General features: G+C 36.6%; 1 protein-coding gene across 1 annotated transcript in view; it reads right to left on the bottom strand.

Moving 5' to 3' along the window:
* Nucleotides 1-15,021, bottom strand: part of CEP290 (centrosomal protein 290) — a 69,504-nt gene that overhangs the window by 6,675 nt on the left and 47,808 nt on the right. The window contains exons 41-49 of the mRNA XM_040981100.1: nt 14,878-15,000; nt 13,005-13,150; nt 12,464-12,619; nt 9,614-9,737; nt 8,281-8,412; nt 5,031-5,117; nt 3,030-3,194; nt 2,399-2,521; nt 1,260-1,432 (exon numbers count right to left, since the gene is read on the bottom strand). Coding sequence (XP_040837034.1) covers nt 1,260-1,432; nt 2,399-2,521; nt 3,030-3,194; nt 5,031-5,117; nt 8,281-8,412; nt 9,614-9,737; nt 12,464-12,619; nt 13,005-13,150; nt 14,878-15,000 — 1,229 coding nt within the window. The remainder of the gene's footprint in view (nt 1-1,259; nt 1,433-2,398; nt 2,522-3,029; nt 3,195-5,030; nt 5,118-8,280; nt 8,413-9,613; nt 9,738-12,463; nt 12,620-13,004; nt 13,151-14,877; nt 15,001-15,021) is intronic.

Here is a 15,021-nt window from a genome sequence, read left to right as displayed (position 1 = left end):
AATGATCTTCCTCTCTGTCTTTCCTCCTCTCTGTATATCTGACTTTCCAACAAAAACAAAATAAATCTTTAAAAAAAAAACTCTTCAGGCTCCAGAGAGAGAAAATGTACTTGAGGTCATAGAATTAAGTCTTGCAAAGCCATGGAGGCTACCTGGTTCTCTGCAGGAAGCTAGGCAAAATGAGCTTTTTAGAGATACATCCAACATGTAACAGCAGGTACTTTAAAAGCATCTGCTGAACAAATAAAACTCAAAGTGACTTGAAATGTTTTCTGGATCCCCAAACAAATGAATAGCCAAAAGCTGGCTGTTGGGTGGCTGGCTGAGAGCCAGTACCAGGGACCAGGAAGGCAAGGGACTCCTTTCTCCCTCACTCCTAGCACACTCACTTTATTTATCCCAATGCTAATTCTAACAGAACAACTCTACTTGTTTATAGGTAGCAAAAGTCAGGGCTAGAAGTTGGCCGAGTACGTTTTGGTATCAGGGCCCCCTAATGTGCTGCTTAACCTGTTTTTTTCTCCTTACACTTGGCTGGCAAGGGCATGTGGAGTGCAGCAGCCCCACTCTGGGACGTGGCTGCTATCTGAGACATTCATTCCAGTCACAGGGGCAGAGGCTGCCATCCCACTCCTCATCAGAACCATTCCACAGAACAGGTATGGACCATGCAGTTCTCAAAGACACCTCTGGAGAAGGGAGGGAAGCAGCAGACATGCTGGATGGATAGTAGAGAGTACAGTCTCATCCAGGAAGGCTTTATAATGAGAACCTGGGAAGGATCTCGCTGACCACCATCAGCTTCCTTAACATAGGCATTTAAGACCAGAGACTGAAATGACATCAGAGCCGTTCTAATGATGCATTGGTCATGAGGGACCACTTCTGATTATAGTGGCAATGGGCAGTGTCATGTTAGGTCCCCGACTGACTTCATTATGCAAACCCACCTGCAAGATATTAGCCCAGCCTCAGTTCTGTTCCCTCTATAGTCAAGCATAGGAAGGAAGGAAGGAAGGAAGGAAGGAAGGAAGGAAGGAAGGAAGGAAGGAAGGAAGGGAGGGAGGAAGGAAGGAAGCATGGATATTTAGCAATTCTAGGACAGGAAAAAAATTGAGTGTCATGTTAAACAACCAAACTTCATGGAAGAAGGAAAGTAAAACTAGATTATTTAGAATAATGCCACCTTCTTTTAAAGCAGTGCTATCAAAATCAGGATTGATTAAATTTTCTATAAGTGGTAAACTCTTTCTTCCTACCTTGTTAAGACGATTGACTTCCAACTCTTCCTGTCAGCACCTTCAAGCTGCGGTCCTCGACTTTCTGCAAGCTGTAATTTCTTCAGAGTCTCGTCTAGTTCAACCGTCATTTTCTCATTTAAAATCTCTAAATTATTCTTGGCTATCCGTAATTTCTCTGCAGCTTCAGTCTCCTGTCATTATAAGTTAATTAGTGATTTATGACAAAGTGTAACATTATCCTTATGGAGGCAACGTATTAAAAATATATCACTACAAACCATAAGGAAAAGGTAACATGGAGTTCTAAATTAATATGGATTCAAATTTCACTGAAAATCTAGTATTTCTTTTCCTCTAAAACAGGAAACAAGAAAATGATCTGATCATGTAAATGTGGTTGGAAAAATATGCTCCTAAGTATTTTACTCTAGTGTTCCTTTAGTCGCTTTGCTTCTCTATAATATTTTAGAGTACTGGCATTGCTTGTGCCTTTATACATTAAACATTTTCCCAATTTCTAAAAACTTAGCTATAAATCATGCATAAGTAACACAGAATAATTTGTACCATCCGACTTTCACTTTCAAAGCATAGTATCATTCTGGCTTCAGATACTCTTTTTAATTAAGAGTATCTTTTCAGATACTCTTTTAATTAATTTAAATATTAGTTTCAGTATATTCACAATAATACCTATTTGCAGCAAGGAATGTATTTTGCCTTTTAAATAGCCCAGAATCTTCCTGTTTCATATCAGACATTGCTTTAAGTCATGTACACAAACATTAACTCCTTTAACATCCATGGCAGGTCTAGGAGACGGCATGTTCGTTTATTCACCTTACGGATTGGAAAATGAAGAAATACAACCCGCTAGTTGCTTGTTCCAATTCCTCCGGCCAATAAGTAAAGGTGCTAGGAACTGAATCCAGCTCAAGCTACTTCTATATTACACTGCTTCTACATATGTATTTTTTCATTATTATTAACATCCAACAAAAGAACAAATGTAATAGGCATGATAGGTATAAAAATCACCAGCTGCTAATTTTATTAATGTGCACATCAAAGAGCTACTCTCATCAACAATCTACTTTGTGGTTCTAGGAAATGTTACTTGGTTAAATTAAAATTAAGTTCATCATGTCAGGTCATACTTTTTTAAGTTCTTTACGAAGCCTCTCATTTTCAGCAACAATCTTCTCTGTGCCTTTTGTCTGGGATTCATAGTGCATGCTCAACTGACGTCCAAGATGAGCTTTAAGTTTTTCTAGTTCAGTCTAGCAATAAAAAAATAACATATTTTATAAAACAATATAAACACTATCAAAGAAGAAAGTAAAAGTTAATATTTTAAATTGATAAAACAATTCAGTGTCATGTTAGAGGTCAAATGCGATAGAATCAAAGTGTCTTCTTGGATGCCGATAATCTTTTACAGAATTTTCCCACTTTGACTGTAGGAAAAATGTTGCTAAGTTCATGAACAAAACAACTCAACATGTCATTTGTGTTGAGATTGACCCTGAAACAATCAAGTCAGCTCTAGGGCTGGGGACTAAGGTGTCGGTATTTTGAAAACCAAACACAAGGAATCAGAACCACTGCTCTTGAAATATTTAGGAAGATGAGCGCGAGCTAAGCTAATACCACCCCTAGCTAGTAACCCAGCAAGTTTTTTTGTCTACATAAACCAATGCTACATTCACTGAAACCATTTCACATAGTATTTGTAATTTTCCTTGAAAAGTAGAATAAACATAAACTATGACCACATTAATAAATTACCTTCAACTGTTCATTTTCCGTCTCAATATTTGCCATTTTCTCACTGGTCAGTATTCCTGATGCCTTTTTCAGCTGTTCATTTTCTCTTTGGACTTTCTCAACGACTCTTTTCATTAGCCCAATGGTTTTTTCTAGCTCTGGGATTGTCTTTCCACTTCTTCCAGACTATAAAAGCAAATATATTAACTACTTAAGCAAATATGTTAGAGATGATGATACAACATAAAAATACTTATTATTAAATTATTATAATTGTGACATCTGATACCAATGGATTCTGACAATTCAGTCCATCTTTAACACAAGTGTACGAATGACACAGAAGTGATAATTTTCATTTTACATATCAGAAAACCAAGTCACAGATAATCTGATATTTTGAAAATCATGGCTAATAAGTAACTAAAACACACTAGCCTTGATGTCTGATGCAAGACAGTAAACTGAAATAATCGCTTTTACCTAGTGTTCTTTCTAGTGTATCTGAATTTTCTTTATATGTAGTAAAACCACAAAAGAGAAACTGTACCTTTAAAGAAGGTAATGAGTAATCAAATTTTAATTACGGCATGGTATAGGCAATTTTTTCTAAGAATAGTCATTGCCTGGAAATGTAGTCTGTAACCAATGTTATAGAAGAGACATCTTAAGTTAAAAAAAAAACTGTATAAAAGATATCAATAAAAATGGATCATCAGGCAGTACATTTAACTGCTTATAATATAAAATAACAATATTAACAGCACAATAGTGTACCTATTTGTTAGCAGTTTAGTTGCAATCATGCTATGCAATGGATTTTCCTGAAACATAAATTTATATATAAACCGAATACACACCGTCACAATTATATTAGTTAGAAAAAGTTAAATTAGCACATATCCTCTTTTAAAAAATTATTTTTGATTGACAGATAAAATTGTATTATGGGATATTTTTAAAAAACTTCATGGAAAAATGAAACTAAAAGATGTTGATTTTCACGTAAGTTTGAAATCGATGCAGTTTTTTTCATGGATACTTTTCAGGAGCTTTTTGAAGCCCTCTTGTATTTATCATGTATACATAGATGTTCATTTATGAAACAAATGATGTTAGTAAGACATCTGTTCTCAAGTTTCCAAACAATATTCAGCATTTTCACAGAATCCATCACCTATTAATATTAGCACCTGAGTGGGTCGGCATGGTTACTTCTATTTATCATACCACAATCCACTGTGCTTTAAATCTTTGCTCTGGCCCCAGAAGTAACATTTATTTGTTATACAAAGTGAATACAAAATTATATCAGAAGCAAAACAGAAAACAAAAAATGGGAAACATATCTAGAGAAAATTATAAATAAAAGTGGGTATAGATAAAACAAAAAGAAATTGGGTTCAAAATGTTAGAATTAGAACAATTGGTCAATAAGCACAAAATTTGTGAAAATTGTAATTATCAGAGTTCAGAAGGCTATGCAGACAGAAGTTTAAAATAACAAGTATGTAAGACAGGGCACATGACAGACACGGGAAAGCTCGCGGTGCTCACACTTTACAACACCGGAAGGAAAAGCCTTGTCACTAGTATTTATCACCTAAACTTCCCATTTTTATGTTGAAGATTTATTTATTTGTATTGTAAAGTCAGATGTACAGAGAGGAGGAGAGAGAGAGAGAGGAAGATCTTCTATCCAATGATTCACTCCTCAAGCGGCCGCAATGGCCAAAGCCCATCCGATCCAAAGCCAGGAGTCAGGAGCCTCCCCTTGGTCTCCCATGTGGGTGCAGGGTCCCAAGGTCGTTGGGCCGTCCTCGAATGCTTTCCCAGGCCACAAGCAGGGAGCTAGATGGGAAGTGGAGCTGCTGGGATTAGAACTGACACCTGTATGGGATTCCGGGGCACGTAAGGCGAGCATTTTAGACACTAGGCTACCGCACTGGGCCCTAAACTATTCATTTTTCATAATCACTTTCAAAGTCAAAACAAATAGATGACATGTTCTCATATACTCACTCCTCTAACATGGCCAAGTTTCCGTTCAGCTTCAGTTTTTTCTTTTTTAAGAAATTCACACATTTCTTTCAAATCTCTTACTTGATTCTGAAAGTGAAAAGCAAAATTTAATAGTTTAACATATTTATAATTATGAAAAAGTAAAGGCAAACAATTTTTTCTGAACAATTAATTGTTTCAAGTAGCAAAACAAAACAAAACAAAACAAACCTGGGTCTCTACCCCAAAAGGAAAAATTTGAAACAAAATCTATGTTGAACTGGTACCCGTGTTTTGGTATATGAATGTCAACAGTTATTTTCCGTATTACCATCTTAGTGTATAATGAAAACTTGAGTTTAGAAATCTGATTTCAACTGACCCATAAAGGTAACAGTTAGAGCCTTACCCTTGCGTTACAAAATTAAACAAACAAAAAAAGAAGCAGAAAGAGAAAACTGAACACTGAACGTTTAATATGAGCTCCAACATTGTAGAACTAGAATGAGAAGTAGGACACAACTTCATTAACACAATCACCGGTTGGAATTAACTGCTAATACTCTCGATTAGAAAACAGACCTTACAGATGCTTATAAATAAAGTAGTATCTGGAAAACAAAAATCAAATACTAAAATCTTAATATCATTAGAAAAAAAAATAATGTGAAATGTCCAAAAGAAATAATACCTCTTATATTTTAATGTGTGAGAATGTCACAAAACACATCCAGCAGGGTGGGTATTTGATGCAATGGTTATGACTCCTAGGATACCTGTGTCCCGCACCAGAACGTGTGGATCAAACTCTGGCTCCACTTCTGAAGCCAGCCGCTTACCAACACACTGTGAGAGGCAGCAGGTGATAACCTAGGGCCCTGCTAGCCACTGACAAAACTTGCAGAAAGTTCTGGGCTCCTGTCTTTTGCCTGTCTCAGACCTGGCTGTTGCATGCCTTTGGAGAGTGAACCAGCAGATGGAAGACTCTGCCTTTCTCTCTCTCTGCCCTAAGATATAAGATGCAAAAGAACTGAAAATTTAAAACACAACAAGAATCCTCTTTCCCTAGAGCATCTATCTGTACTTACTATTTGTGTCCTCTGGGATGCTGTTCCTAGTTTTTGTGATTGGAATTATTTTATAAGCAAGCCTTTCCTTACTACCCTATTTCCTTCTAGCCACCTATCATACCAGTCTTCTTTTATTCTTTTCTTCTTTATTGAAGATTTAATTTATTTGAAAGGCAGAGTTACAGAGAGATAGACAAAGGGAGTCTTTCATTTGCTGGTTCATTCTCCAATTGGCTGGCTGCAACAGCTAGGGCTGGACCAGGCCTGAAGCCAAGAACTTGAACCAGGAGCTTCTTCCAGGCCAGCCACTGGGTGACAGTCAGTTGGACCACCCTCTGCAGTTTTATCAGATGCATCAGCTTGGAAGAATTGGAGCAGTTGGGACTGGAACCAACTGCTTAAGTCACCAGGCTGTGACATAAGGTTTTACTATTTCTTAGTACTTAATATCTGTCGACATATCAAATTGTTTATTGTTGATCTTCCAGACTGGAAAATACATTCTGTCCCTGTATGGAGGCTTTTCTCATTTTATTTTGTTTTTCAAAATTTATTTATTATTATCTATTTGAAATTAGTGACAGAAAGAGGACAGAAAATAAGAGCTAAAGGTGGTGAGGGAAATTGAATGGTGGTGGTAAGAGAAGGAAACTAGAGGGAGGAACAGCAGAGAAGGAGGACACAGAGAAAGACAAAGACTGAGATCTCTCATCTCTACTTCATTCCCCAAGTGCCTGTAACAGCTGTGGCTGGGCCACGCCAAAGCCAGGAAGCTAGGATTCCATCTGGTTCTCCCATGTTGGTGATGGGGTCCAGGCACCTGGGCCACCATCTACTGCCTCCCAGAATACATTAGCAGGAACCTGGACGGGAAGCAGAGCAGCCAGGCCTAGAACCAGCACCTGGACTGGGATGTACACATTCCAAGCAGCAGATTAACCTTCTGGTCACAGGCCTGCTTCTATTTTAACTTTTTTCCCCTGTTATTTCCAAGTATCTACTGGGGTATTTGGTAAAAAATAAGACAAGAACGTGGACTGGCATTGTAGCAGAGCAGTTAAAGATGCTGCAAGCAATAGCAGCATCTCAAATGTGCCAGTTTCTGCCCCAGCTGCTCCAAATCCAATCCAGCTCCCTGCTAATGACCCGGGAAAGGCAGTGAAGGATGATTCAAGTGTTTGGGCCCCAGCACCCACATGGCTGATCTGGAAGGAGCTCTTGGCTTCTGTCCATGGCCCGGTACAGCCCTGGACATTGTGTCCATCTGGGTAACAAACAAGCGGATAGAAGAACTTGGGGTGTGTGTGTGTTCGTATGTTTGTCCTATATAAATTCTTCCAGTAAATTAATCTTTTTTTAAAAAGTAGGCAATCGGAGGCCTGGAGCAATAGTTCCATTGGCTAATCCTCCCCTTGCAAGTGCCAGCATCCCACATGGCTGGTTTGTTTCCTGGCTGCTCCACTTCCCATCCAGCTTATGGACTGAGAAATCAGTGGAGAATTTCCCAAAGCCTCAGGACTCTGCACCCTGCACTAGAAGAATCTCCAGGTTCCTGGCTTCAGATCAGCTCAGCTCCAGCCATTGTAGCCACTTGGGGAGTGAACCAGCAGATGGAAGATCTGTCTCTTACTCTCTCTGTAAATCTGCCTTTCCAATACAAATAAATAAATCTTAAAAAAAATTTTTTTTAATTTAAAAAGTAGACCACCAACAAATAACAGTTACACGAGCCAATGTGTAAAATACCACAATCACACTTCATGAATATGCATTTTTACTTTACTTCATAAATATAATTGCCAGGGCCCAGTGGTGTGGCCTAGCAGCTAAAGTCCTCGCCTTGAACGCACTGGGATCCCATATGGGCGCCGGTTCTAATCCCGGCAGCTCCACTTCCCATCCAGCTCCCTGCTTGCGGCCTGGGAAAGCAGTTGAGGACGGCCCAACGACCTGTGTGGGAGACCCTGAAGAAATTCTTGGTTCCCAGCTGCAGATCAGAGCAGCACCAGCCGTTGCGCTCACTTGGAGAGTGAATCATCGGATGGAAGATCTTCCTCTCTCTGTTTCTCCTCCTCTATGTATATCTGACTTTACAATACAAATAAATAAATCTTCAACAAAAAAATTTAAAAAGCTATAATTGCCAAAAGGTGACTTTAGACATTAGCTTTCTTAGTTGTAATAAATAATATTATTTTTACCTTTAGTCTTGGCAAATCTTTATTTGCTTGTTCCAGCTGAAATCTCAGTTCAATATTTTCAGCTGACAACTTTAAGTTTTCTTTCTGAAGCTCCTGTTCTCTTTGGCAGTGTTCATCAGACTCTACTGAAGTCTTCAAGAAAATGAAGTTAGAAATATGCTAAGTTGTTGATAAATAAATAACAGCTGTAAAAGACATACTGGATAGGAAAACACTGTGACAAAAGGGAACTTCTGTCCTTACAGTGTAAGAAAATTGGAGAGTTTGAAAAATATTAAGTAACAATTAAGCTAGAATACAAAACTTACAGGAGAAAAGGTAATGCCATTTGTTCTAATTAAAATAGAAAGCAAATCAAAACCAAATATTTCTTAACATTTAAGTAAATAATGTGTTAGTATATACTCTCATAGTGGTTAAAACTAACTTAGAGATTAGTTAGATTTTGTTAGTCCATAATAAGCTGTGATTGTTATTCATTATGAATGATTCCCCACCTCCTCCCAAATTCAGATATGAAAGCCTTAATTCCTCACAATGAATGTGAATTTATTCACTTTATTTGGAGTATAGAACTAATAAATTGAAAATGAGATGACATGGTGGACACCGATCCTAATGTGTCTAGTGTCCCTGCAGGGGAAAAAAAAGGGAACTGGGGTACTGATGGACTAAGAATAAACGGAGCAAAGGCAATGTGGCAAGCAGGGGAGACAGATATCCAGAAGCCGCATGAGAGAGTTGTCAGAGTTGAAAGAGAAATAAGTGTTACTATGTTTTTTTTTTTATCAATTAGCTAGGCTACATTAAAAGGTACATTTTGCTTACATTAAAAGGATGGGAAAATATGCATCATATGCTATTTAACATAAAATCTAGCAATTTTATGTTAAATATCAGTAAGTCTTTATAAACTAGAAACATACACATTTGAATATAGCATACACATGCTATTTAACATAAAATCTAGCAATTTTATGTTAAATATCAGTAAGTCTTTATAAACTAGAAACATACACATTTGAATATAGCACAGTAACATATTTTCCTAACTGTGTGCTGCAGGCATTACAAAATTCATGATGTTTATTATATCTTAAACTTATTGAAATAACTGTGTTCAGGCTTTACGCAAAGTTTCAGAAACTTAAGTTTACTACTGTTATGTGGGAAAGGACAAAAAGAGCTATTACACAACGTTCTATAGCAAAAATAAAAGATGAATTCACTCTATTCATAATAATGAGAAGAATCTAATGGCTTTGGCCAGATAAAGAAGTTAGCTCCATTTTTACTCATTTAAAAACAGAAAGAGGAAAAGATGTATACTTACTGAAGGCCCAGAATATGCATCTTTTGAAAGCTGTTTTTCTAAAGCATGAATTTTTTCTTGGAGATACTTGTTTTGTAAACGTAAATCTTCTATAACAGAATCCCGGGGAAGAGCTTGCTGGGTCCTATGAGCAACCATCACACACTCTTTTACTACTGAAACCTCAACCTTCTCCTGTCTTACTATATTAAAATACAGGTAGGATGGCATGAAGAACGGAGGGAGGAGGACTGGAGAGAGCAAGGAAGGGGAGCAGAGAAGGGAGAGGGCAGCGAGGGGAGAGGAGGGCAGCGCAGGGCAGGGCAAGCAGGGGAGAGAAGGAAAGGGAGGGAAAGGAGAAAGACAGCACAAATAGAAGCAGAAGAGGAAGAAAGGAAGGAAGGAAGGAAAGAAAAGGAAGACAAAGAAGGAAAAAATAAACAAAGAAAAAGAAGGAAGGAAAACACTAACACTGTATTAAATCCCTCAAAACTTCCTCATATTATATAAAGCAGGAGAACACAACTTATGTTTTAGAATAATCATCTATAGAGAATTCAATGAAGGGCTCATTTAAACTAAGTTAAAAGATACATTTAGATCTATAGAAACAGCATTAACATTTTTAAAAATATCCATTTATTTATATGGAATCATGTAAAAGGCCCTCTAATTTTAAAATGTTACATAATATAAATTACATATTATCTATGGCTATCTTACGAAGTTCAAGAACGTGCTAAGGCTCGTCATCTGGCACTTAAACACTAAACACGTCTAACCTGGCCTGGAAGACAATCGGGCACAACCACATCTATCCCAGCCCGCTGTCCGCGAGTACAGCTTACTCAGAATAAAGCTCCTCTTACACATGAAACACTCAGCCTCCTCTGTGTCTGCTAAGGTTCTCCTTTTAATTCTGGATTTGATATCTAGATGTTCAAAACGTGTTGAATTTTGACAAAAGACAATTTTAATGTCTTCTATGAAATCTTCTCCAATTATAAAGCCCACCAGTTTCACACTATCAGAAAAAAAAAAAAAGCGTCCACATCAGGCTTCAAAACGAAGATGATCTGATCCCTGTCGAAGCAGCAAGAAACTAGAAATTTTGTTTTTAAGCGTACATCGAGACTCCCAAACACAAGAATGGGGAGCATCCACTGCTGTGACCACCACACAGCAACTTCACAGAGATGTCAAAAAAAGTCCTCAACTGCGATTTTCTTTGCTATCAAGAGAAGTTTTGAAGGAGTAAGTACAAGATAGGAACAGGACTGGATATTTGGCCTACCGTTTAAAACTCTGGGTAGGCAGCCATATTTCATGATAGGGCGCCCAGGTTTGATTCCTGGCTCTGGTTCTCAATGCTAGCTGCCTGACAATACAGAGCCTACACAGCAACAAATAATCATTCATGTGGAAATCTAAATACTACAGGTAGATGCCAGATCTCAACAATGATATAGATCATTTGTAAACACTTACAAAATAATTATATAAAACAAATGAACAAAAAAAAACTATGTTAATCTTGGAAGAAATGGTTTTCATTATTGTTAGGACACTATTTTATTTTACAATTCTGTGTCAGATTAGTTTACAAGGAGACAACAAAGGGGCCAGAGTTGTGGCATTGTGGCTAGGGGTGCCACACGTACTGCCAGCATCCCATACAGATGCTGCTGTGGCTGGCTGCCCCTCTTCTGATCCAGCTTCCCACAGGTGAGTCTGTGACATAGCTTAGGCCCTAATCTTACATGGGAGACACACGGATGGAACTTTTGGCTTTGATCTGGAGATGTCCAGCCACTTTCTGTAACTCCACCTTTGCAATTGATAAATAAATCTTAAAAACAACATAAAATAAAACATTAAAAAAAAAATCTCAGGGCCACACTAAGAAATGGCGTGGGGTAGGGGGAGGTAGCTCCAGGTACAATAAATACACTCCATCTTTGCCAAATGCAAGGAGTAATTATTTAAGGAGTTTGAAAACTAAATAGTGGAGAACAGCCTAGAAAAGAACACCAGTACATATGCAGCTTTCAGCTTTCTTTCTGTTACTGTTATTAGATATCTGAAAGTAGGTGTCAGTACTGAGCAAGAGATCTTCAGGAAAGCCTTTTAGAATAGCACACATAAGGTAAAAACTTAACTTCTAACACACTCAGCACCTCCTTATTCTCCCCTGCGGGATATCTTCAAGCAGTTCCAATTTGGTGATGCTAGAATGGCCGAGAGAATTCACAGAGGGTAAAACTTTGTAGGGAGCGGATTCAGCTTCCCACACTGGCAGAGAGGCGTTACTAAGAGACAGGTGAACACATTCTTTTCTCCTCCCTTTTAAACTGGATAACTACAACTCCAGATATCTGCCCAAAGCATCAAAATGATAAGTTGTAGGGAAGCACAGTGTATCAGACACATCACAGAGAAGAGCTCACAAAAAGGACACGATAGAGTTGTTTAAGAGCTTCTCGGCTCACTCTCACACCTTACTCAGAATACTAGTGACTCTGAGAAAAGAGTACGAATAAGCCTTTAACACAGCCCGCCGAACCTGACTGTCCAATGGGAGGTGTGCAGTCAGGACAAATGGAAATGGAAATGTGAAGACACTGAAAACTGCATGCGAAACAAAAACATTCACATTTTCCATATAACTTATATAAGACTCAAAGTTTTATAATAATGTATGAAAAAGTACAGGAATATAATCCAAAATTGCAGAGCATACAATCAGAACAACATGGCTGAAGATGGACAAATAATGCAATACACGCTTCAAACAACATATATTCTTTCATTTCTGTGAATCAACCAGTTTTTAAAATTACAATTGTATCACATTTCTGTGTAATTTATTACCTCATATGCAGTATGTCATTTTTTAAGTCAAGATTTCTCTTCTTCAATTCTTCCAACTCTTTTTCTGTCTCCAAAGCTCGCACTCCTAAAACCTGATCAACAGTTATGCCAGCTGATTTTAGTTTCTTCTGCAAAGTAAGTTTCTCTTTATCAGCTCTGTGGAATTTAAAGAACAATCATAAAAATATGCCATTCATTGGTTGGCTTGATAATTATAAAACCTCTGCTCACATATTATTAAATGCGGGATAAGTATACTATTCTTGAATTGGTAGACTCAATTTTCAAAAGAGACAGGGGACTGCATTTTTAAATTGCTTTAAAATTTTTTTTAAATTAAAAAATATTTTTAAATTACATTTAAAACTTTTAAGTTGTTAAAATATATTTAAAACATATTTTAAAAGAAAATAAAATATACATCATCCTAATAAACAATTTAAACTAGAACATTTCTCATATTACCAAGTAAGAAAACCATTTAAGCCTCCAGGTCAATACAAAATTTTATATATAACTTTATACTGAAATTTGAACTCACTTGGCAAAAAGGTCCTTTAAAGTGTTTAACTGCTTTGTTAGAGTGTAGATTTCCCCCTCTTTCTCTTTTAACTTATTTCGAATGCCTTCAATTTTATTTTGCCATTTTTTACCTTCTTCCCACCTAATTAATTCTTCTCTGGTACTCTGTAAGTGACAACAAATTAGTTAGAAAATTACCAACATTGTTTTTAATTTCCTTTAAGATTTATTAATATGAGAAAGAGCCAATTTTTTAATAAAATGAGCAAAAGAAACTTTTAGCCATACTAGCAAAGAAAAGCACAAGAAAAAAACACCTAAAATTAGAGATGAAAAGGAAATGACTCCAACTTTGTTTTTTTACGTAGGTCATGACACTATTGCATAGGCAATGGCAGAAAGTCTAATATTTTGCTGTCTAGGTATATATAGAAGTGTCATTGGCAGTCTTTTATTCTGTAGTAGAGATGCATTTTGGTAATTTTCTTTGATTCCTGCTACTCTGGTCTCTGTTACATCCTTTGTGAGATTACATGTGTGTGTTTATTTAAGTTTGTTTTGTTTTGTTTTGTTTTCTATTTTTGATGGAGGCTATCTTACATTAGAGCAAACATGATATTTGTCCTTTTGGGCATGGCTGATTTCATTTTTTAATAAGTCCTTGAGATGTATTATTAGATCTTTTATTTGAGAAACTTTATTTCTAAGTACCTGACATTATAAATGTCCCTGGAAATACTGTCTTTGCTATATCGCATGGGTTTCGATAATGTTGTTTTTATTATCTTTTCTTCAAATTTGTTTTTCTTTTTTTTCCCTCTTATTAATTTCTTCATTGACATGTAAGTCACAGAGTAGCACTGTTTTCTTCAGGAGGGTTTTTGGTTTTCTTTGTCATGTCTTCACAATGACATAGGTCATTCTGCAGCATGTTGTTTAACTTCATATTGCAACACATTTTCTATTTTTCTTCTGTTATTGATTTGTTTTATAGCCATTCTTTTAATGGGATGCATAGTATCTATGTAATAGAGACTATAATAGCCAGATGTGAAGACACAATGCAGCATGCATCTCTACTTCCAAATCCAAGATGGACTTCCAATGAAACTGTTAAATTTATCTTGACAATAGGATGCTGGACTCTCTGCCATTGTCCATACCTACAGTGTCAGGATACACTTAAATAGTGGAATGATGGACTTATGGCTGTTTATGCAGGACTATACTTTGTAATAATATAGGGGGAATCAGTGGGGAAAGAGGGGACTTGGGGAAGGGGGAGGGGAAATCCCAGATCGTATGAAACTATATCAAAAAAATTTTAAAGATTTATTAATAGCAATTTACTTAGAATGCATGTAAATTACAGCATGCCAACTTATTGGCAAACTGCTCCTCAGGCTGAAAATACTCTATTGATAAAATTCTGGGGCACAGATTTGACTAATATCAGCAACTACTACAGATGATCACTGTTCATAAAAAATTCAATTAAATGCCTTTTTGTCAATTTTAGATTTTATTTAGGTTATTTATATTTATATAAATATTTATATTTATATTTATGACAAAACAGTTTACGTGTTAATTTATAAAATAATGTAAGCAATGTATCTCACATTGCATACTCAATCTGCAAGCAGATGGGGTACTGATATTGCCTGCACGAGGTTGTAAATTCTACATAAGTTACACCAGCAGGTGTTTTCTCAAGTAAGCTCTAAATTCCTTAAAAAGAAAAAAAATTGGCATACTTCTTCTCTACATTAGCCAGTAACAGTATCACTTTCAGTAGGTATAAGACCCTTAAATTATGACAGCACATTTAATTGATGTTTGATTTAGCCCAGAACTTCTTTAAGTATATTAATTAGTATATTTTTACATACCTTTTCTTTCACAGGTTTTATTTCTTCTTCATCCACCTTTCTTTCCAATTGGCTTTCCAGTTTTTTAACTTTCTTTTGAAGTTCTTCAATTAAATTTTGCTTATTATCTACCAGACATTTGCTCTGAGAAAATAAGATGAAAAA

The sequence above is a fragment of the Ochotona curzoniae genome, unplaced genomic scaffold (assembly GCF_017591425.1).
Source record: "Ochotona curzoniae isolate NIBS_2020 unplaced genomic scaffold, NIBS_Ocur_1.0 contig_1014, whole genome shotgun sequence".
Classification (NCBI taxonomy): domain Eukaryota; kingdom Metazoa; phylum Chordata; class Mammalia; order Lagomorpha; family Ochotonidae; genus Ochotona; species Ochotona curzoniae.
The sequence above is the reverse complement of the archived record's forward strand: the minus strand, read 5'-3'. Positions and strand labels throughout refer to the sequence as shown.